Consider the following 25,310-nt stretch of genomic DNA (forward strand, 5'->3'; position numbering starts at 1 on the left):
GCTCTCTCACCTCGGGTTGGACTCCGGCATCGCTCCGCCAGGCAATCCGGTGGCCTGGTCCTCCGGTGCCAGTGCTGGCCAGTGACGTCCGAGTGGGACGGTGGTAACCACGGGTAGCGGTCGACCGCTTGGAGAGGTGATGACACTGCCGCGGGGCAGTGGGGGTTCGGCTGCGACCGAGAGCTGGAGGCCTGCGGCTGCCTCCAGCAGGCGCTGGCGCAGACCGTCCATGGCCAGCAGCCCGGCGGCCCGCAGCAGCTCGCCCAGCTCATCGGTCCGTGCATCCAGCGCGCCGGTGTACGAATAATCGAGGATGTGGGCAAAGGTGCGGCCGGCCAGCGAGTCGAGCGTGTAGCGGGGACCAGGCGACTGGAAGAGGCGCTCCAGTGTGCGGCTGGCGCAGGCCAGCACCAGACGGTGGGCGGCGAACTCCTGGCCGCCGGCGTGGATCACTACGTCGCACAGACTAGCCCGCTGCCGGAGCCGCTGCGCCCTGCCCAGCAGCTGATCCGGGTAGCCCGCGTCCCGTAGGCGGATCCTAGACATGCTGACAGGCTTGGGCCCCGGGCCGGTGGCCCCCTCGGGCATCGGAACTCTGCGGACAGAAAGAGGGGGAATGCGGGTTAAAAGTGGGAAGTAACTATCTATGTAATATTATCTACATTAGGGTATAAACCCCCCGCCCCTATTTCACTGAGGAAAAAATCCTGTCCTCCTGTCCCTTTATACCCACTGACTTTAATCAACCCCTGCCCCCCATCTTGGAAACACTTAGTCCGCTCCCTATACTCTTACTGGGAGTATAAACCTACTTCCCTGCCCCTATTTCCTCACTGTGGGTATAACCTTTCTGTGGCCTCTCTACCTGCAAAGTGGAGTACAATCCTGCTCCCCTTCTGCTCCATACTGTAGCTAGGTCTATGAGTTCATATCATATAGAATATAACCCTCCTTCCCCCCCCCCCTACCCTACTTTGGATATAATCACCTCACTTGATCACTGCATTCTAACTTGGGTTACACCTGTACCCTCACTGGGGTTATAACCCCTCTTTCCTATTCTGTACACTCACTAGGTGTATAAACCTCATCCCCTGCATGAGGTATAATCACCTCTCCTCTGGTTCCTGCCTCTGATAGAACAGTACAGGAGATGAACAGGCCTTGTGGTGCACGATGTTGTGCCAAGCTAATTAACCTAACAATGCAGGGAAAATTTACAATGTTGCTGGGAGTTAGAGATGTTGAATATGGTGGAACTTTATTCCCTGGAGCGCAAGAGAATGAGGGGAGATTTTATAGAGATGTCAATAAGGTAGGTTTTTATCCCCTTGGGTTGGGTGAGATTAGAACTAGAGGTCACAGGTAGGATACGGGTGAAAGATGAAATGTCTAAGGGGAATAATCCTTTCCAAAATCTCCATATACTTCCTGCCATGAAGGAATGCAATATTCCGTATGCTGTCTAATCAGTTTTATAAAACTGATAACATGACACTATTAATGCTCAGGCGGTCAAAGTTCGGAGTCCAGTTCTGGAATTCTCTATAAGCAAGTTTGCGTATTCAGAAACAAATTTCATGACACATGACAGTGATAAAGGGTATGAGGAGAAGGCAGGGGAGTGGGGATGAGTGGAAGAATTGGATCAGCCCATGATGGAATGGCGGAGCAGACATGATGGGCTGAATGGCCCACTTCTGCTCCTGTATCTTACGGTGTTATAATAAACCTGATTCCGTTGTTCCTTCCTGAGTGCTCATGGCTTTTCTCTGGGTGCTCTGGTTTCCTCCCATTGGTAGATTTATTGGTCTTTGTAAATGTCCGGTGATTAGACTCGGGTTCAGATCATTGGGCTACTGGGTGATGCAGCTCGCTGGGCCAGAAGGGCCTATTCCACGCCGTATGTAAATAAAAAGTTATGACATAATTGCCTTCAATTAGCAATTCCTGATTTTTGAACGGTGACAACCCCCTCCCCACCCCACCCCCATCTCAGAAGCAGCAGCATATGCTGTTTGCACCCACTCCTCAGGATCTGAAGACAAAAAACAAACCAGTGGAGGAGCTCAGTCAGTCGAGCAGCATCTGTGGAGGCAGAGGCATCGCTGACCCGAAATGTGTTCAGCACCATCTGACTGGTCTCCCTCACTGCTACTGGTGGGCAGAAGGTGCAGGAGCCTTAGGTTCCTGCAACCATTGGGCTACTGGACAGGCTCGACTGAGCGCTCCACGGTTGTGAACTTGTTTCCGGATCTCTGCAATTCATGTTCCTTGTGTTTTTTTGTATACTTTTTTTTTTACAATTTTCATGATTTCATCTGAGTGCTTCCACAGTGAACTAACCCTGTGGCCATCAGCACAGCACTGAGGATTCAATTTTGGGGTCTCTGCAGTTAATGGTTACTTTTTATTGTTGGCACGATTTGGGTTTTGTTTGCACTTTGGGAGTTTGATGGTCTTGTGTGGGTTTTTCTTTAAATGAGTTCTATGTGTTTCTTGTTTTGTGGTTGCCTACAAGAAGAAAAATCTCAAACTTGTATACTGTATACAAACTTTGATAATATATGTATCTTGAACTTTGATTTTCCTTTCATTCATGTCCCTATTTAAAAGTCTCTTAAATGTCCCTAACGTATCTGCCTTTAGCACAACGCCTGGTAGGACATCCCACTCACCCCCCACTCTCTGTTTAATAAAAACCTACCTCTGACGTGCCCGTTTATTTAGAGATCCAGCACAGACAGGCCCTTGCAGTCCAATGAGTGCCGCCCAGCAACCCACCTATTTAACCCCAACCTGATCACAGAACAATTCAGCAACCCACCTATTTAACCCCAACCTGATCACAGAACAATTCAGCAACCCACCTATTTAACCCCAACCTGATCACAGAACAATTCAGCAACCCACCTATTTAACCCCAACCTGATCACAGAACAATTCAGCAACCCACCTATTTAACCCCAACCTGATCACAGAACAATTCAGCAACCCACCTATTTAACCCCAACCTGATCACAGAACAATTCAGCAACCCACCTATTTAACCCCAACCTGATCACAGAACAATTCAGCAACCCACCTATTTAACCCCAACCTGATCACAGAACAATTCAGCAACCCACCTATTTAACCCCAACCTGATCACAGAACAATTCAGCAACCCACCTATTTAACCCCAACCTGATCACAGAACAATTCAGCAACCCACCTATTTAACCCCAACCTGATCACAGAACAATTCAGCAACCCACCTATTTAACCCCAACCTGATCACAGAACAATTCAGCAACCCACCTATTTAACCCCAACCTGATCACAGAACAATTCAGCAACCCACCTATTTAACCCCAACCTGATCACAGAACAATTCAGCAACCCACCTATTTAACCCCAACCTGATCACAGAACAATTCAGCAACCCACCTATTTAACCCCAACCTGATCACAGAACAATTCAGCAACCCACCTATTTAACCCCAACCTGATCACAGAACAATTCAGCAACCCACCTATTTAACCCCAACCTGATCACAGAACAATTCAGCAACCCACCTATTTAACCCCAACCTGATCACAGAACAATTCAGCAACCCACCTATTTAACCCCAACCTGATCACAGAACAATTCAGCAACCCACCTATTTAACCCCAACCTGATCACAGAACAATTCAGCAACCCACCTATTTAACCCCCACCTGATCACAGAACAATTCAGCAACCCACCTATTTAACCCCCACCTGATCACAGAACAATTCAGCAACCCACCTATTTAACCCCAACCTGATCACAGAACAATTCAGCAACCCACCTATTTAACCCCAACCTGATCACAGAACAATTCAGCAACCCACCTATTTAACCCCAACCTGATCACAGAACAATTCAGCAACCCACCTATTTAACCCCAACCTGATCACAGAACAATTCAGCAACCCACCTATTTAACCCCAACCTGATCACAGAACAATTCAGCAACCCACCTATTTAACCCCAACCTGATCACAGAACAATTCAGCAACCCACCTATTTAACCCCAACCTGATCACAGAACAATTCAGCAACCCACCTATTTAACCCCAACCTGATCACAGAACAATTCAGCAACCCACCTATTTAACCCCAACCTGATCACAGAACAATTCAGCAACCCACCTATTTAACCCCAACCTGATCACAGAACAATTCAGCAACCCACCTATTTAACCCCAACCTGATCACAGAACAATTCAGCAACCCACCTATTTAACCCCAACCTGATCACAGAACAATTCAGCAACCCACCTATTTAACCCCAACCTGATCACAGAACAATTCAGCAACCCACCTATTTAACCCCAACCTGATCACAGAACAATTCAGCAACCCACCTATTTAACCCCAACCTGATCACAGAACAATTCAGCAACCCACCTATTTAACCCCAACCTGATCACAGAACAATTCAGCAACCCACCTATTTAACCCCAACCTGATCACAGAACAATTCAGCAACCCACCTATTTAACCCCAACCTGATCACAGAACAATTCAGCAACCCACCTATTTAACCCCAACCTGATCACAGAACAATTCAGCAACCCACCTATTTAACCCCAACCTGATCACAGAACAATTCAGCAACCCACCTATTTAACCCCAACCTGATCACAGAACAATTCAGCAACCCACCTATTTAACCCCAACCTGATCACAGAACAATTCAGCAACCCACCTATTTAACCCCAACCTGATCACAGAACAATTCAGCAACCCACCTATTTAACCCCAACCTGATCACAGAACAATTCAGCAACCCACCTATTTAACCCCAACCTGATCACAGAACAATTCAGCAACCCACCTATTTAACCCCAACCTGATCACAGAACAATTCAGCAACCCACCTATTTAACCCCAACCTGATCACAGAACAATTCAGCAACCCACCTATTTAACCCCAACCTGATCACAGAACAATTCAGCAACCCACCTATTTAACCCCAACCTGATCACAGAACAATTCAGCAACCCACCTATTTAACCCCAACCTGATCACAGAACAATTCAGCAACCCACCTATTTAACCCCAACCTGATCACAGAACAATTCAGCAACCCACCTATTTAACCCCAACCTGATCACAGAACAATTCAGCAACCCACCTATTTAACCCCAACCTGATCACAGAACAATTCAGCAACCCACCTATTTAACCCCAACCTGATCACAGAACAATTCAGCAACCCACCTATTTAACCCCAACCTGATCACAGAACAATTCAGCAACCCACCTATTTAACCCCAACCTGATCACAGAACAATTCAGCAACCCACCTATTTAACCCCAACCTGATCACAGAACAATTCAGCAACCCACCTATTTAACCCCAACCTGATCACAGAACAATTCAGCAACCCACCTATTTAACCCCAACCTGATCACAGAACAATTCAGCAACCCACCTATTTAACCCCAACCTGATCACAGAACAATTCAGCAACCCACCTATTTAACCCCAACCTGATCACAGAACAATTCAGCAACCCACCTATTTAACCCCAACCTGATCACAGAACAATTCAGCAACCCACCTATTTAACCCCAACCTGATCACAGAACAATTCAGCAACCCACCTATTTAACCCCAACCTGATCACAGAACAATTCAGCAACCCACCTATTTAACCCCAACCTGATCACAGAACAATTCAGCAACCCACCTATTTAACCCCAACCTGATCACAGAACAATTCAGCAACCCACCTATTTAACCCCAACCTGATCACAGAACAATTCAGCAACCCACCTATTTAACCCCAACCTGATCACAGAACAATTCAGCAACCCACCTATTTAACCCCAACCTGATCACAGAACAATTCAGCAACCCACCTATTTAACCCCAACCTGATCACAGAACAATTCAGCAACCCACCTATTTAACCCCAACCTGATCACAGAACAATTCAGCAACCCACCTATTTAACCCCAACCTGATCACAGAACAATTCAGCAACCCACCTATTTAACCCCAACCTGATCACAGAACAATTCAGCAACCCACCTATTTAACCCCAACCTAATCACAGAACAATTCAGCAACCCACCTATTTAACCCCAACCTGATCACAGAACAATTCAGCAACCCACCTATTTAACCCCAACCTGATCACAGAACAATTCAGCAACCCACCTATTTAACCCCAACCTGATCACAGAACAATTCAGCAACCCACCTATTTAACCCCAACCTGATCACAGAACAATTCAGCAACCCACCTATTTAACCCCAACCTGATCACAGAACAATTCAGCAACCCACCTATTTAACCCCAACCTGATCACAGAACAATTCAGCAACCCACCTATTTAACCCCAACCTGATCACAGAACAATTCAGCAACCCACCTATTTAACCCCAACCTGATCACAGAACAATTCAGCAACCCACCTATTTAACCCCAACCTAATCACAGAACAATTCAGCAACCCACCTATTTAACCCCAACCTAATCACAGAACAATTCAGCAACCCACCTATTTAACCCCAACCTGATCACAGAACAATTCAGCAACCCACCTATTTAACCCCAACCTGATCACAGAACAATTCAGCAACCCACCTATTTAACCCCAACCTAATCACAGAACAATTCAGCAACCCACCTATTTAACCCCAACCTGATCACAGAACAATTCAGCAACCCACCTATTTAACCCCAACCTGATCACAGAACAATTCAGCAACCCACCTATTTAACCCCAACCTGATCACAGAACAATTCAGCAACCCACCTATTTAACCCCAACCTGATCACAGAACAATTCAGCAACCCACCTATTTAACCCCAACCTGATCACAGAACAATTCAGCAACCCACCTATTTAACCCCAACCTGATCACAGAACAATTCAGCAACCCACCTATTTAACCCCAACCTAATCACAGAACAATTCAGCAACCCACCTATTTAACCCCAACCTAATCACAGAACAATTCAGCAACCCACCTATTTAACCCCAACCTGATCACAGAACAATTCAGCAACCCACCTATTTAACCCCAACCTGATCACAGAACAATTCAGCAACCCACCTATTTAACCCCAACCTAATCACAGAACAATTCAGCAACCCACCTATTTAACCCCAACCTGATCACAGAACAATTCAGCAACCCACCTATTTAACCCCAACCTGATCACAGAACAATTCAGCAACCCACCTATTTAACCCCAACCTGATCACAGAACAATTCAGCAACCCACCTATTTAACCCCAACCTGATCACAGAACAATTCAGCAACCCACCTATTTAACCCCAACCTGATCACAGAACAATTCAGCAACCCACCTATTTAACCCCAACCTGATCACAGAACAATTCAGCAACCCACCTATTTAACCCCAACCTAATCACAGAACAATTCAGCAACCCACCTATTTAACCCCAACCTGATCACAGAACAATTCAGCAACCCACCTATTTAACCCCAACCTGATCACAGAACAATTCAGCAACCCACCTATTTAACCCCAACCTGATCACAGAACAATTCAGCAACCCACCTATTTAACCCCAACCTAATCACAGAACAATTCAGCAACCCACCTATTTAACCCCAACCTGATCACAGAACAATTCAGCAACCCACCTATTTAACCCCAACCTGATCACAGAACAATTCAGCAACCCACCTATTTAACCCCAACCTAATCACAGAACAATTCAGCAACCCACCTATTTAACCCCAACCTGATCACAGAACAATTCAGCAACCCACCTATTTAACCCCAACCTGATCACAGAACAATTCAGCAACCCACCTATTTAACCCCAACCTGATCACAGAACAATTCAGCAACCCACCTATTTAACCCCAACCTAATCACAGAACAATTCAGCAACCCACCTATTTAACCCCAACCTGATCACAGAACAATTCAGCAACCCACCTATTTAACCCCAACCTAATCACAGAACAATTCAGCAACCCACCTATTTAACCCCAACCTGATCACAGAACAATTCAGCAACCCACCTATTTAACCCCAACCTAATCACAGAACAATTCAGCAACCCACCTATTTAACCCCAACCTGATCACAGAACAATTCAGCAACCCACCTATTTAACCCCAACCTGATCACAGAACAATTCAGCAACCCACCTATTTAACCCCAACCTGATCACAGAACAATTTACAATGTCCGATCAACCCACTGACCAGTACGTCTTTGGACTGTGTGAGGAAACCTACATGCTCATGGGAAGGACGTACAAACTTCTAACAGATTGTACTGGAATTGAACTCTGAACTCTTGTCGCCCCGAGCTGTAAAAGTGTTGCGCTAAAACCTGCACTGTCGTTACTCCCTTCACTTTCCTCTAGTCACCTTGACATTATGCCCTCTCGCATTAGTCATTTCCACACTGGGAAAATGCTTCTGACTGTCAATTCTACCTTTACCTCATATCATCTTACACATCTCTAGCAAGTCACCTCTCATCCTCCGCCACTCCAGAGAAAAAAGCCCGAGCTTGTTGAACCTCTCCTCATAAGACATGTTCTCTAATCCAGGGATCACCCTGGTAAATCTCTAAAGCTTCCATATCCTTCCTGTAATGGGACAACCAAATATTCCAAGATGTGGTTAAAGCCTCTTAAAAGTCTCTATCATATCTGCCTCCACCAAAACATCTTGTAGTGGTCACACTAGTAGGGGAAAAACGTAACTGTTCCCCTCCCCACCCTTTCTATTCACACCTCCTTGCAATAAACAACAATCTGTTAGTCTTGCTCATTACCTGCTGGACTGATGTACCAGCCTGTTGTGAATAATTTAGCAGGACACCAAGGCAAGATCCCTCGACATCTCAGCATCCCAACTGCATACAAAATGTAGCTGCTTCAAAATCAGATTGTAACAAACTGCTGGAGGGCGGGCTGCAACTGCGGGCATATAAGGAAGGAATACTGATGTTTTGGGTTCAGATACTGCACCAGAACACACCAACAATGTCCTCTCCCTTGTAGGAATAAAGTAAAGAACTTTTTTTTGTAGTTTGTTACTTTATGCTTGCTTATTTTATATAATCACTTCTATACCTGTAATTGTTCAGTAAATTTTGAGCTATTGTCGTACTGTATAGCTGATTCTGTATTTTGTTCTAGACGGTTTTCTGCACCTGTTGTCCTATTGAACCTGGCTGATTCATAGGTTATCTTATCTATGGAATGTACTGCATCTCTGGGTGGAGATGACCGAGACTTCTTCGCGCTGTCTTCTTGTAACACTTAAAATAGCTGTACCCACTGAGTTTAATGTCTCATTCTTGACTTCTGAAGAACTTGATGAATATCACCAGATCCAACAAGGGCTTGAGGCTTTTCGATTATGAGGAGATACTGCCTGACCTGCTGAGTTCCACCAGCAGTTAATATTTTGCTCTGGATTCCAGCATCTGCAGTCTCTAGTGTCTCCTCACAAGGTATCATTGCCATTTTAAAATGCTTGGCAAACCTAGCTCTCCCAATCTGGGTCACACCTTTCCCTATCTCTGTAACCCCCTCCAACCCTGACAATCCTCCCTATCTCTGTAAGCACATCCAACCCTGACAATCCTCCCCATTTCTGTAACCCCCCCTCCAACCCTGACAATCCTCCCCATTTCTGTAACCCCCCCAACCCTGACAATCCTCCCCATCTCTGTAACCCCCTCCAACCCTGACAATCCTCCCCATCTCTGTAACCCCCTCCAACCCTGACAATCCTCCCCATCTCTGTAACCCCCTCCAACCCTGACAATCCTCCCCATCTCTGTAACCCCCCTCCAACCCTGACAATCCTCCCCATCTCTGTAACCCCCTCCAACCCTGACAATCTCCCCATCTCTGTAACCCCCTCCAACCCTGACAATCCTCCCCATCTCTGTAACCCCTGACAATTGTCCCCATCTCTGTAACCCCCTCCAACCCTGACAATCATCCCCATCTCTGTAACCCCCCTCCAACCCTGACAATCCTCCCCATCTCTGTAACCCCCTCCAACCCTGACAATCCTCCCCATCTCTGTAACTCCCTCCAACCCTGACAATCTCCCCATCTCTGTAACCCCCTCCAACCCTGACAATCCTCCCCATCTCTGTAACCCCTGACAATTGTCCCCATCTCTGTAACCCCCTCCAACCCTGACAATCGTCCCCATCTCTGTAACCCCCTCCAACCCTGACAATCCTCCCCATTTCTGTAACCCCCCCTCCAACCCTGACAATCCTCCCCATTTCTGTAACCCCCCCAACCCTGACAATCCTCCCCATCTCTGTAACCCCCTCCAACCCTGACAATCCTCCCCATCTCTGTAACCCCCTCCAACCCTGACAATCCTCCCCATCTCTGTAACCCCCTCCAACCCTGACAATCCTCCCCATCTCTGTAACCCCCCTCCAACCCTGACAATCCTCCCCATCTCTGTAACCCCCTCCAACCCTGACAATCTCCCCATCTCTGTAACCCCCTCCAACCCTGACAATCCTCCCCATCTCTGTAACCCCTGACAATTGTCCCCATCTCTGTAACCCCCTCCAACCCTGACAATCATCCCCATCTCTGTAACCCCCCTCCAACCCTGACAATCCTCCCCATCTCTGTAACCCCCTCCAACCCTGACAATCCTCCCCATCTCTGTAACTCCCTCCAACCCTGACAATCTCCCCAACTCTGTAACCCCCTCCAACCCTGACAATCCTCCCCATCTCTGTAACCCCTGACAATTGTCCCCATCTCTGTAACCCCCTCCAACCCTGACAATCGTCCCCATCTCTGTAACCCCCTCCAACCCTGACAATCCTCCCCATCTCTGTAACCCCCCTCCAACCCTGACAATCCTCCCCATCTCTGTAACCCCCTCCAACCCTGACAATCTCCCCATCTCTGTAACCCCTTCCAACCCTGACAATCCTCCCTATCTCTGTAACCCCCCTCCAACCCTGACAATCCTCCCCATCTCTGTAACCCCCTCCAACCCTGACAATCCTCCCCATCTCTGTAACCCACTTCCAACCCTGACAATCCTCCCTATGTCTGTAATCTCCGCTAACCCATATGGTGCCCATGTGATTTCTTTCCTTTTTCTCACATATGTTACTCTAAGCTTGTGGAGCTACTTGAACCCCATCTCTGAATACATCTTCTGCTGCATGATGATTTAATATGACGCATCAAATCATCACTGGTGCAGCCAATTGGTTTTAGAAGTCAAATAATTAGTTAAATGATGATCTGTTTTTGGAGACCTGTGTGTAGTCAAGGTATTTCAACTGATTGTAGTGAAAATACACCTATATCTGGAAGGTCCAACTGCTGGTGAGTCAGCATCCTGGCAAAAACTACACCATGAAGACAAAAGAACACTCCAAACAACTCTGCAAAAAGCAGAAGTCATGGGATGGATACAAGAAAATCTCCAAGTCATAGAATATCACTTGGAGTACAGTTAAGTCAATCATCAAGAAATTGAAAGAATATGGCACAGCTGTAAATCTGCCCGAAGCTGGCTATCCTCAAAAACTGAGTTATCGAGCAAGAAGGGAGGCCACCAAGAGACCTATGACAACTCTGGAGGAGTTACAAGCTTCAGTGGCTGAGATGGGAGAGACTGCGCACACAACAACTGTTGCCTGGGTGCTTCACCAGTCACAGCTCTATGGGAGATGGCAAAGAGAACGTCACTGTTGAAAAAAAAACTCACATGAAGTCTCGGCTAGAGTCTGCTAAAAGGCATATGGGAGACTCTGAAGTCAGCTGGAAGAAGGTTCTATGGTTTGATGAAACCAATATCAAGCTTTTTGGCCATCAGACTAAATGCTATGTTTGGCATAATCAAAAACACACCCCATTCCTACCGTTAAGCATGGTGGTGACTGCATCATACTGTGAGGATGCTTCACTGCAGCAGGCCCTGGATGGCTTGTGAAGGTAAAGGGTAAAATGACTGCAGGAAAATCCTAGAGGAAAACTTGATGCAGTCTTCAAGAGAACTGCGGCTTGGGAGAAGATTTGTTTCCCATCAAGACAATGACCCCGAGCATAAAGCCAAACCTACACAGGAATGGCTGAAAAACAACAAAGTTAATATCCTGGAGTGGCCAAGTCAGAGTCCAGACCTTAATCCAATTGAGAATTTGTGGCTGGACTTGAAAAGGGCTGTTCACTCACAATCCCCATGCACTCTGACAGAGCCTGAGCAGTTTTGTAAAGAAGAGTGGGAAAAAATTGCAGTCTCCAGATGTGCAAAGCTGATAGAGACTTCTCCATACAGACTCAAGGCTGTAGTTGCTACCAAAGGTGCATCTACTAAATACTGACTTGAAGGGGGTGAATACTTATGCAATCAATTATTTTGTTTTATATTTGTAATTAATTTAGATCAGTTTGTAGAGCTGTGTTTTCACTTTGACACAAAATAGTCTTTTTTTTGTTGATCAGTCTCAAAAAAGCCAAATTAAATCCACTGTGATTCAATGTTGTAAAAAAATAAAAAAATGAAATCTTCTGAGGAAGTTCCATAAATACCTGTTATAGGCAGATAGAATGTATATAGAATAGCAGATGCAGGCTAGGATCTAATCTGAGCATTTGGGTTGTTTATATATAGAATAACAGACCCCAGATGTAGGTTACAGGTTGGGAGCTAATCCAAGGGTTTGGTGGGTTTACACAGAGAGCAACAGACCCCCAGGAGTGGGTTACAGGCTGGGATCTAATCCAGGGGTTTGGGGGTTTTTAATACAGAATAACAGGTCCCTGGTAGTGGGCTATAGGCTGGAGTCTAATCCAGGGGTTCAGGGGGTTTATATGTAGAACAACAGACCCCACAGGAGTGTGTTATAGGCTGGGATCTAATCCAGGGGTTTGAGGGTTTATATATAGAATAACCCCCCCCCCACCCAATAGTGGGTTACAGCTGCAAAATACCCAACTCCTGATGGTGATTTACACTGTACAATGCAACTGACGATTTCAGGGTGCGGTTCTTATCTCCGGAGGTGTTGGTGTGTACCGAGGCGACTACAAACTGCAAATAACAGTGTAGCATTGATCACTCTGTTGGTTTGACACTTGTGCATCAGCACTATTATAAATGCAAATATTAAAGAACCACCAGGGATTGTTGTTAACCAGGACCACAGCCCTTTGCATAATAACCTTTAATTGCCACCACACACTTTGTCCACCACACACAGGCCCCGCGAGCGACCACATCGGTTCCGTGCTGGGGACACACTGTGGGGCCGCGCCCTCCAGTTCCATCAAAGCAAGATCCCTGCAACCTTGTGCTATCGGTAACCTTTTTGCTCAAGGGTGTAGGGTGGCGGGGGCAGGCAGTCAGTATGGGCGAGAGGACAGAATAATCCACCCTCACCACCCAGGTCACATCCTCTTTTCATTACTGCCATCTGGGAACCTTAAGATCCACACTCAATGTTCCAGGAACAGCTTCTTCCCCTCAGTCATCAGATCTCTAACAGTCCATGAACCCCTGAATACAGTCTCGCCATTCATCTTTGGCACTGTTTACTGATTGTAATAGTAAAATTATGTCCTGCTGCCACAAAACAACAAACTTCACAACATCTCACTAATAATAAACTTGATTCTGAAACATTAACACAGTTTCTCTCTGTAGGTGCCGCCCGATTAAATTTTACTTCGCAGTTTTATTTTATGTTCTTTGCTTCCAGGCTTGTATGAAACTGAGACAGACAGTCATGTGAAGTCATGCAGGGGAGTTTAATATTATTAAGGTCACCGGAGTGGGGTAGCGGGTGGAGCTACTGCCTCTCAACACCATATGATATGAGAGCCATTTGGCCCATCGAGTCTGTTCCACCATTCGAACATAGCTGATTTATTAACCATCTCAAACCCATTCTCCAATCTTTCCCCTGTAACCTTTGACACCCTTACTAAGCAAGAGCCTATCAGCTGCTTTAAATATGGTCATGAATACCACAGATTCACTACCCTGTGGCAAACCTGGCGTGTGTGTTGAGGGGGTGAGGGGTAGAACCCAGGGGGAGTTGATGAGAATGTAGAGTGTGGAGGGGGTGGTATGTAACAGGATCAGTATCAATGACTGATCAATGGTCAGAATGGCCACTGTGGGCCGAAAGGCCGTACACACAGAGAACATGTGAACTCCACAAAGACAGTGCTGCAGACTGGGATGGAACCCAGGTTATTGGAGCTGTGATGTAGCCTCTCCAGCCTCCACTCCACTGGGCTATCCTAGCAAAGAACAGAGGGTGTATTGGAATAAAAGGGCAAAGAATCAAACAACAGTTGCTGGGCATGTGCAGGAGAGCATGGGTTGCAGGGGTGCATGTGAATAGAGGGGGGTAGAATGGGATTAATGGAATTGCTCCTGTGAGCTAGCTCAGAGTAGATGGCTGAATGTCCATCTGTGTTAGACTGGTTTGGAGAGTATTAACTACAAGGTGAGGACGTGGGAGCTTTGGAGATGGTGCAGAAGAGATGGTTAGAAGACCACAAGATACAGGAGCAGAACTAGGTCATTTAGCTCATCAAGTGGGTTCCACCATTTATGGTTGATTTTTTTTAACCCCATTCTCCTCAAAACCCTTATCCCCCTTACTAATCAAGAGCCCATCAATCTCCCTTAAATATACCCAGTGGGACTTGCCCTCCACGGCCATCTGTGGCAATCAATTCCACAGATTTACCACCATCTGGCTAAAGAGATTCCTCCTTATCTCTGTCCCAAAGGACATCCCTTTATTCTGAGGCCGTGCCCTTGTATACTATAGGGAACACTCTCTCCACATCCACTCTATCTAGGCCTTTCAGTATTCAGATGGTTATAATGAGATCCACCCTCATTGTTGTGAACTCTAGCAAGTAGAGGCCCAGATAAATGAAATGTATATCCTTTTATTCCCGGTATCATTCTGGTGAACCTCCTCTGGACCCTCTCTCAGCACATCTTTCTTTAGATACAGGGCCCAGAATTGCTCACAATATTCCAAAAGTGGTCTGTTCAATGTCTTATAAGGCCTCAACAGTACATCCTTGCTTTTATATTCGAGCAGTTGTGGAAGGAGAGGTAATGGCGCTTGGGAGAGAGTGTGGAAGAGATTCACCACACATTCACACAAGAGACTGCAGATGCCACATCTGGAGCCACACAGTCTGCTGGAGGAGCTGAGCAGCATCTGAGAGAATAGGTCATGCCAATGTTTCAGGTTGAAACCTTACATTACACCAGTTGGGATTAGTTAGTTGAGTCAAGATAGACATGCCTTTATTAGTCGAGGCATCGAGGCCAAGGGCCAGGAAGTGATGTAACTTAGGTGCTTCTGGGGTATTGCGTTCAGTTCTGGTCGCCCATTACTAGAAGGATGTGGAGGAATTCAAGAGGGTGTAGAAGGTGTTCACCATGATGCCGCCTGGGTTAGAGGGCATGAGCTATAAGGAGAGGTTGGACAGACTTGGGTTCTTTTCTCTGGAGCAGAGGAGGCTGAGGGTAGACCAGATAAAGGCTTACAATATTATGAGAGGTATAGACAGAGCAGACAGCCAGTATCTTTCTACCAGAGATGTAACGTCTCATACAAGAGAGAATGCATTTAAGGTAAGAGGGGGTAAGTTTGGAGCAAGTTTTTTACACAAAGAGCGGTGTGTGTCTGGAGTGGGTGGGAGTGGAGGCAAATTCAATAGAGGTGTTTAATAGGCTCTTAGATAGGCACATGAATGGAGGGGTATGGACATTGTGAAGGTAGAAGTGATACATTTAGCTAGGCGTTTAATTGGTTTGGCACATGGTGGGCCATGCTGTTCTATGGCGAGCTAAAGGGCATGTTCCTGTTCTACGAGTAATGCTTCACTGGGAAGGCGAGAAGGAAACGTTGATGGAGGGTGCAGCAGAGAGAGGGGGGGAGGGAGGGCCAGCATGGGTGGTGGCTCACGAGAGGGGTAGAGAGATGGAGAGAGGGATACTACCCACACAATCATGACTAATATCAGAAGCTGTGGCAAATGTGTAGGCCGTTGATATACAGTCGATGCGTTTCCTGTTATTGCTTGCACCGGGCTAGGTAATGTTTTCGGAAGAAGTCTGTCAGCACATCCCGACCAAAGAGCTGGGACGGTGACTCGTTGGCAATGGCGGGACGGGGTTTTTTTTGGGGGGGAGTGGGAGGAGCGGGTGAGACTCAGTGCCCCAAATGGCCGATCTACTGCGGGCTGTGGCAAAACGGTTTGGAGATGGCCTGCTTGGGTCTCTTCGAGGGGAAAGCGCCCAAGGCGCAGTGTTAGCGGTTAATGTGCGGGGGCAGGGGGGACTCCACTCTGACAATCCCCTTCCTCCAACCCCAGCCACAACCCACCCAGTCAACCCCAGCTATCACCCTCTCTCTGCGCCCCCCACCAGGTTGGGAGGTGTTGGGCACCAGCTCCAGGAGGGCTCCAAAAATACACAGCAACACACACAAATCGCCGTAGGAGCTCAGCAGGCCAGGCGGCAGCTATGGAAAAGAGTAAACAGTTGACGTTTTGGCCCGAGTCTCTTCCTTTCTAATCCTGATGTAGGGTCTTGGCCTGTAACATTGACTATCTGCTCTTTTCCATAGTTGCTGCCTGCCCTGCAGAGTTTGTGTGGTGCTTTGGATTTCCAGCATCTGCAGATTTTCTCATGTTTGCAACCATACAGTGATCAGCTCAGATGTCTGGGGGAGAGGGGCGCCCATCTCCGCCCTTGGCCTATGGGCCTGGCCAATTGTGGGGTCATTCTGTGCAGAGGCTCCTGCCACACCGGTGCAAAAGCATCTCCAGAGATGTCACAGGTATTAGCATATGCAGCACTTTTCTGGTGGTGGGATTTGAGGGGGTGGGGGGAGAGGCAGACAGAAGAGAAATTTTAGGAACAGATGTGCCAGCACGCAAGTCTCTTTCGCCTCACAGAGACAGCCTATAGAGCTCCTTCTCAGAGGTGGTGGGGAAGAAGGAGTGGAGAGTTGGAACCAGGAAGGTTATGGACAGATGTGCCACAAGGGGTTTGGCAGTCATCTTCAACTCAAAGGGAATGACTTGAAGAATAGGAAATCGACACTGTGGAGGCCGACGCAGGAATGAATTGGCTCTGTCTATAAACGGCAGCAGTCCAGGTTTAACACACTCGACATCAGGGAGAAAACATTAATCAGTGCTGAACATCAAATCTCCTCACACCCGCGTGGAACAGGGCGAGGATTACGCTGACTCTAACCTTTTTTGTTTGTTTGAATATGGTTTTGTTAATCTTTTCCTGTGCTGCAACAGTGTAGAGGGAACTTTGTTCTGTTTGTAACATGCCTTGTCTCTCTCCTGGGAGGTTGTGTGTGATGGGACAGTGTAGAGGGAGCTTCAATCTGTGTCTGACCCAGGAGTGTGTGATGGGACATTGAGTCTGACCCCGGGTGTGTGTGTGTGATGGGACAGTGCTTCGCCATCTATAATTAGAATCCAGTAAGAAGTGCTGAATTAGGCATCTTCCCTTTGTTGTAGTTTTCATTTGCAAATTTAATAAACTCTTTCTGTGATTCCCACGCTCTGAATGTAGATTTAACTTGCGTGCTTTCTGCCATCTCCTTCCAATGGTACTGGGAAAGGATGACTCAGAGTTTGAAGGCGAGAGATTGGGAGTGACGGGGCCAGTGGAAGAGGTACAGGCAGACAGGCGGAGAGGGAGACAGACAGAGGGAAAGAGGCAGAGAAAGGAAGGTGAGGAGACTGGACTAAAGAATGACAGATTCATAGAGGGAGAGGAAGAGAAGTGATAAGAGAATAGAAAAAGATAGAGATAGACAAACTGGAGGAAGTGCACACAGTCATACAGTATTGAAACAGGCCTTTCGGCCCATCTTGCCCATGCTGAGCAAGCAACCTACCTGTATTAATCACATTTCCCTGTTTGGCCCATATCCCTCTAAACAGAATGCAACTGTCTCTTAAACATTGTAAATATAATTGCCTCTATCAGTTCCTCGGGAAACTCATTCCATATACAGGCCAATTCTGTGTGAAAAACCTGCTCTTCAGGTCACCTTTAAATATCTCCCCTCTCTCACCGTAAACAGTGCCTTCTAGTTTTAGACTCCCCTAACCTGGGGAAAGTCTGTGACCATCCACCTTATCTTTGCCCCTCATGATTTTATAAACCTCTATAAGGTCACCCCTCGGCCTCCTTCACTCCAAGGAAACAGTCCCAGCCTGTCCAGTCTCTCCTGGTAATTCAATCCCTCCAGACCCGGTAACATCCTCGCGAATGTCTCCTGCACCCTCTCCAGCTTCATGACATCTTTCCTACAACTAGGCGATTAGAACTACACACAATAAAATGTGGTCTCACCAACATCTTGTACATCTGTAACATAACGTCCTAAGTTCTGTACTCAGTGCCCTGAATGATGAAGGCCAGCATGCTAAATGCCTTTTTCACCAACTTATCTACCTGTGTCACCACTTTCAGGGAACCTTGTACATGTACTCCTGCTCTATCTGTTCTACAACACTCCCAAGGACCATGTCATTCGCAGTGTAAGTCCTACCTTAAAGCGTGCCAAAATACAACACCTCACACTGGTCCACTCAGCCAATTGATCTTAATCCTCCGTAGCCTTACACAACCTTCTTCTCCACCCACCGCACGACCAACTCTGGTGTCATCAGTACACCAACAACCAAATTGTTAATATCGATGATAAATAACAGTGGACCCACAACACACCACAGGCCTCCAATCTGAAAGACAACCGTCTACTGACATCTTCTGTCTCTAAACCCATTTTCATTCTCACCTTAGATATAATGTGATCTGATCTACCAGACCAGCCAACTATGTAGGACCTTGTCAAAGACCTTGCTAAAGTCCATGTAGGCTGCATCTACTACCAGGCCCTCATCAATCCCCTTGGCCACCTCTTCAAAAAACTCAATCAAATTCTTGACACATTTTCCCACACACAAACCCATGCAAACCCATGCTAATCGGTCCCTGCCCTTCCAAATGCAAGCAGATCCTGTCTCTTCCCCTCCAGTAATTTTCCCACAGGAGAATAGTGGGAAGGAGAGAGTCAAGCAGAAATGGAGAGAGAGAGAATGTCAAAGAGAAATGGATAAAGAGAAGGTAGAGATAAAGGAGAGAAAGAAGTAGGGAGAGGGATATGGAAATCAGTGCCCATTAGAGCTGATTCTGGGACAGAGAGAGAGAGTGAAGGATGTGAAAATTTGTGCCCATTAGAGCTGATTCTGGAACAGAGGGAGAGAGTGAAGGATGTGAAAATTTGTGCCCATTAGAGCTGATTCTGGGACAGAGGGAGAGCATAAGCGTGAAAGACATACAGCGAGTGGAAAGAGTGGGGGAAAGGGATTTTGAAACCTTTTTGCGCCATTAGAGCTGACTCTGGGACAATGAGCAATAAAAAAGAGAGAGAAGTGGAAGAGGGAGATGAGCGGAGAAAGAGGCAGAAAGAAATGAACAGAGAGATATGAAGGGAAGAGGGAAATAATAGGAGGGAGCAAATGAGACAGAAGAACTGGCTGCCAGTTCAGCATGACACACTCATGACAGACATTGCATCACCCACAGCTATGCGGCGATTGACTGCAGGATGCCGCTGATATTTCTCAAAAGCTTGGGGTTTAATGGGTTAATCGACTCAGAGCGCAGCACAGAAAGCGGGAGACTAGTACAGTACGCGGACCATAACCTCAACAGATATGAGTGTGAAATAACAATCAACGCCTCCGAGATCAGAACTGTTAGACCTTCAGAGCAACCTCACAACAACAACTGGAAAACCACCAGAAATGTCACTGAATGACTGTGCAAACTGCCTGAGCTCAACCTTCAGCGCGTTCCGGAGACCCAGTCATCATCTGTATGAACCCCTGAACCTCTGGATTAGATCCCAGCCTGTAACCCACTCGGGGATCTGCTACCCCACCTCCTCCCGCAAACACCTGGATTACATCCCAGCCTGTTACCCACTCCCAAGGATCTATTATTCTATATATAAACCCCCTGAATCCTTGGATTAGAACCCAGATTGTAACCCATTCTCGGGGATCTGTTACTCAATACAGTGGCATGCAAAAGTTTGGGCACCCCTGGTCAAAATTTCTGTTTGAATAGTTAAGTGAGTAGAAGATGAACTGATCTCCAACAGTCATAAAGTTAAAGATGAAACATTCTTTTCAATATTTTAAGCATTTAGTGTATTATTTTTGTTTTGTACAATTTTAGAGTGAAAAAAAGGAAAGGAACACCATGCAAAAGTTTGGGCACCCCAAGAGATTTGAGCTCTCAGATAACTTTTACCAAGGTCTCAGACCTTAATTAGCTTGTTAGGGCTATGGCTTGTTCACAGTCATCGTTAGGAAAGGCCAGGTGATGCAAATTTCAAAGCTTTATAAATACCCTGACTCCTCAAACCTTGTCCCAACAATCAGCAGCCATGGTGTTCCCTAAGCAGCTGCCTAGCACTCTGAAAATTAAAATAAATGATGCCCACAAAGCAGGAGAAGGCTATAAGAAGATAGCAAAGCGTTTTCACGTAGCCGTTTCCTCAGTTCGTAATGTAATTGAGAAATGGCAGTCAACAGGAACGGTGGAGGTCAAGTTGAGGTCTGGAAGACCAAGAATACTTTCTGAGAGAACTGCTCGTAGGATTGCCAGAAAGGCAAATCAAAACCCCCGTTTGACTGCAAAAGACCTTCAGGAAGATTTAGCAGACTCTGGAGTGGTGGTGCACTGTTCTACTGTCCAGCGACACCTGCACAAATATGACCTTCATGGAAGAGTCATCAGAAGAAAGCCTTTCCTGTGTCCTCACCACAAAATTCAGCATCAGAAGTTTGCAAAGGAACATCTAAACAAGCCTGATGCATTTTGGAAACAAGTCCTGTGGACTGATGAAGTTAAAATAGAACGTTTTGGCCACAATGAGTAAAGGTATGTTTGGAGAAAAAAGGGTGCAGAATTTCATGAAAAGGACTCCTCTCCAACTGTTACGCACGGGGGTGGATCGCTCATGCTTTGGGCTTGTGTTGCAGCCGGTGTCACGGGGAACATTTCACTGGTAGAGGGAAGAATGAACTCAATTAAATACCACCAAATTCTGGAAGCAAACATCACACCGTCTGTGAAAAAGCTGTAGGTGAAAAGAGGATGGCTTCTACAGCAGGATAATGATCCTAAACACCCCTCAAAATTCACAATGGACTACCTCAAGAGACGCAAGCTGAAGGTTTTGCCATGGCCCTCACAGACCCCCGACCTAAACATCATCGAAAATCTGTGGATAGACCTCAAAAGAGCAGTGCATGCAAGATGGCCCAAGAACCTCACAGAACTAGAAGCCTTTTGCAAGGAAGAATGGGCGAAAATCCCCCAAACAAGAATTGAAAGACTCTTAGCTGACTACAGAAAGTGTTTACAAGCTGTGACACTTGCCAAAGAGGGTGTTACTAAGTACTGGCCGTGCAGGGTGCCCAAACTTTTGTTTCAGGCCCTTTTCCTTTTTTGTTATTTTGAAACTGTAAAAGATGTAAAAAAGTAATCTTGCTTCAAATATTAAAGAACTGTGTCATCTTTAACTTTATGGCTTTTGGAAATCAGGTCATCTTTTACTCGCTTAGCTATTCACAATAACAGAAATTTTGACCGGGGTGTCCAAACTTTATATAAACCACTTGAATTTCTGGATTAGATCTCAACCTGTAACCCATTCCTGGGGATCTATATAGACCCACTAAACCTCTGAATCAAATCCCAGTGCAGGAATGAGGTAGGACACCTGACTGAGTGGTGTCATGCTCGCGCTCAGTCCCAGTGAAACTAAAGAGCTGATCAGTGACTTCAAGAAGGAGAAGGAGGGCAAACATGCGCCAGTCTACACTCGGTTGGTGGGACGGCGGGGTCAGTGGTGGAGACGGTTATCAGCTTTAAATTCCTGGGTGTTAATATACTGGATGACCTGTGCTGGACCCAGCACACAGATGCAATCACAAGGAAGACGCACCAGCATCTTTACTTTCTCAGGAGGTGAAGGAGGTTCAGCTTGTCACCGAAAACTCCAACAAACTTCTACAGATGTCCTTTATCAGGGTCTGGTACAGCAATTTGAATGTGCAGGAACGCAAGAAACTACAGTGAGTAATGCACAGCCTCAAGAAGGCAACATCTATCAACAAAGATCCCCACCACCCAGGCTGCTCCCATCAGGCAGGAGGTACAGAAACCTGAAGCCCCAATCCAACAGGATTATTTCAACCATTCGATTCTTGAAACAGCCAGCACAATTCTAACCACTACCTCAGTATAGCAACACTAGGAACAAATTGCACCACAATGAACTTTGTTTTTTTTAATGTTCTAATTATGGTCTTTCTTCTAAAAATTGTGTATAAGTTGCATTCATATTTTCCTTGAGATTTTTATATGGCAAAACAGATACTAGTCTTTTTTCTTATTCCCTCTCTCCTCATTCCATCATCTCCCAGTCTCACAATCTCTCTCTCTCTAACAAGAGAAAATCTGTGGATGCTGCAAATCCAAGCAACACACACAAGATGCTGGAGGAACTCAGCAGGCCAGGTAGCATCTATGGAAAAAAGTCGGGGGGAAACGTCAACTGTACTTTTTTTCCCATAGATGCAGCATTTTGTGTTGTTCTTTCTCTCTCTGTCCAGTCTCTCTTTCCCTCTGTCCCTCTCTCTCTCTCTCTCTCTCTCTCTCTCTCTCTCTCTCTCCCCCCCCACATACTCTCTTCCTCCCACTTTCTGTCTCTGTCTCTCCTTTCATCAATCGTGAGTGCCCTCTGTAGAAAGTGCACACACTCAAATCTGCCATTAAACAAACTCATTACTTAAAGATGCAGCAGGAAGAAATATCCTCTCCCAAAATCAACTGTTTGAAAGGGGAAAGAGGGAGATGGTCAGTGACAGAGAGAGAACAAGTGAGAGGAACAGATAAACATTTACAGATTCATTTCTGTTCATTCAAGGGACATGAGCTTTGTATGTCTCTAACTTAACCGTGCTTAACCGTTCATCCATAGTTACCCTTGAGAAGATGGTGGTGAATGGCTGCCTCCTGGAGATGAGAGTATTTTTTCGAAGAGAGTTCAAGGACTTTGACCCAGCAATAATGAAGGACAAACAATTATATTTCCAGCTGTGTCCTTGGAGGGCAACTTCCAGAGGGTGGTGACTCCCTTGATTTTGCTGCTCTGGTCCTTCCAGCTGGTTGAGGAAAGACCACCAGAGCATACCAACGCCCAAAAAAATTTTTGTCAGATCGATCAATTTCACTGTCAGGTACCCAAAGGAGGCAATTTCAGATCTGGATCGCTCCCTGAGTTGGACTAAATCAGGTCTTTCCCTAGCATAACACAATGTCACAGCCTCCAACCCATTCTTAATTACATAGACAGGATTTTGCTGTTCTCTCTAAATCTTGAAAATTTTGCACAGAAGTTGTAATGCTCAGTTAGAACCCCACCCCACCCCCTCCAATAGCTGCACATGTTTGGTACAAGCGAGTGACTTGGTACTTACAGACTTCAAATTCCTGAGGATTGTGAGGGTTTCTGAGCGTATCTCTCCTGCCTGCTTACTCAATACTGCTTTAAGCATTATTCTGCTTCCTTCCCTCCTCGCTCTCTCTCCGTCTCTCTCTCGTGCTCTCTACGCAAATGTCAATCAAAAAAACCACAAGAATTTACATCCTTTTGTTTGGAGGAGGAGGGAAATTACAACAACTCATGATTTATTCACCCCCCACTATATTTTTTTGAATAAAACCACACTTGTCCTTTTTAAGTAAATTTCACCCGATATTTTGATTTTATTCCTGGATCAGAGGGAAGAATTCAATGGGCTGGAGGCAGGGAGGGTGGATCATAGCAGGACATCGGGTCAGAGAAACCACTCACATTAATTTGACCTGGTAAATCGTCAGAGGCAGATTTACAAGGAGATCAAAGTTTGGCTCTCAGCAATGGCGGGGCAGGTGGACCAGCACCCTGTGGCCGAGCAAGGGGCTGTAGGAGGGAAGAGAGTATTCCGTACACGTTATTGTGGGCAGGAGGAATGGCAGGTGGTTCATAAATGTGAAATTTGTGGTGCAGTGGGCAGAGCTGCCACAAGGCTCCAGAGACCTCCGGTGCTGGCTGTGTGTGGAGTTTGCAGACTCTCCCTGTGACTGTATGAGTACAGCTCTGTGTGTGAAGGTCAATGTGTGTCTGTGAGAGAGTCCCATCCCCAGTGACGGTCTATTTTTGTGTGTGTGTGAGCAAGAGAGAGGGAGAGACCCATCCCCCTCTGAGGGTGTGGGTGTGTGTGTGAGAGAGTGACTGAGAGAGTGTGAGTGAGAGAGTGAGAGAGAGAGTGAGTGAGTGAGAGAGAGAGGGAGAGTGAGGGAGAGAGAGAGGGAGAGAGCGAGAGTGAGAGAGTGAATGAGAGAGAGAGAGAGGGAGACAGTGAGTGTGAGAGATAGTGTGAGAGAGAATGAGTGAGAGTGAGTGAGAGAGAGAGGGGAGAGAGAGTGAGACAGTGTGTGTGAGTAAGAGTGTGAATGAGTGAGAGTGAGTGTGAGAGAGTGAGTATGAAAGAGTGAGTGTGAGAGAGTGAGTGTGAAAGAGTGTGAGAGAGTGAGTGTGAAAGAGTGAGTGTCAGAGAGAGTGAGTGTTAGAAAGAGAGTGAGTGTGAGAGAGAGGGAGAGAGAGAGTGAGTGAGAGTGAGAGAGAGAGAGTGAGACAGTATGTGTGAGTGAGTGTGAGTGAGTGAGAGTGTGAGAGAGTGTGGGAGTGGGAGTGAGTGTGGGAGGGCGAGTGGGTGAGGGAGAGGGAGAGAGGGGAGAGAGAGAGTGACCTATCCCCTGTGAGGAGGTGTGAGTGTGAGAGAGAGAGGGAGAGGGGGGAGAAGGGGGAGGGAGAGAGAGACCCATCTCCCTGTGAGGGGGTGGGGTGGAGGTGGTCTGTGTTTGTGTGTGTGTGTGTGTGTGTGTGTGTGTGTGTGTGTGTGTGTGTGTGTGTGTGTGTGTGAGAGAGAGAGAGAGAGAGAGAGAGAGAGAGAGAGAGAGATATTTCACACATGTGCATGAATCCAGAGCATGTTTAACAGTTCAAGGACAGCAACCACCGGACCCAGCACTGGAAGCTCGGAACCTCCCACTTTAATACTGTAACAGGTGAATATTACAATATTACAATCATATTTGCCGGTCCTTATCTCTCTGTCTTTCTCCGTCATGTTCCACCTC

At 46.4% G+C, this 25,310-nt stretch overlaps 1 protein-coding gene across 3 annotated transcripts in view; it reads right to left on the reverse strand.

The window, feature by feature from the left end:
- Window positions 1-23,717, reverse strand: part of LOC134341141 (zinc finger and BTB domain-containing protein 16-like) — a 43,946-nt gene extending 20,229 nt beyond the window's left edge. The window contains exons 1-3 of one of the 3 annotated variants that reach the window (XM_063038922.1): window positions 8,160-9,283; window positions 6,053-6,095; window positions 11-2,784 (exon numbers count right to left, since the gene is read on the reverse strand). In XM_063038922.1, the coding sequence (XP_062894992.1) occupies window positions 11-588 (578 nt within the window). In that variant the 5' untranslated portion in view covers window positions 589-2,784; window positions 6,053-6,095; window positions 8,160-9,283. Of the gene's footprint in view, window positions 1-10; window positions 2,857-6,052; window positions 6,096-8,159; window positions 9,284-23,605 lie in introns of those variants that run through there. The other 2 variants (XM_063038924.1, XM_063038923.1) reach the window with 2 other exon arrangements.
- Between the last annotated feature and the right edge of the window lie 1,593 nt (window positions 23,718-25,310).

Source organism: Mobula hypostoma (assembly GCF_963921235.1).
Source record: "Mobula hypostoma chromosome 8 unlocalized genomic scaffold, sMobHyp1.1 SUPER_8_unloc_1, whole genome shotgun sequence".
NCBI lineage: Eukaryota > Metazoa > Chordata > Chondrichthyes > Myliobatiformes > Myliobatidae > Mobula > Mobula hypostoma.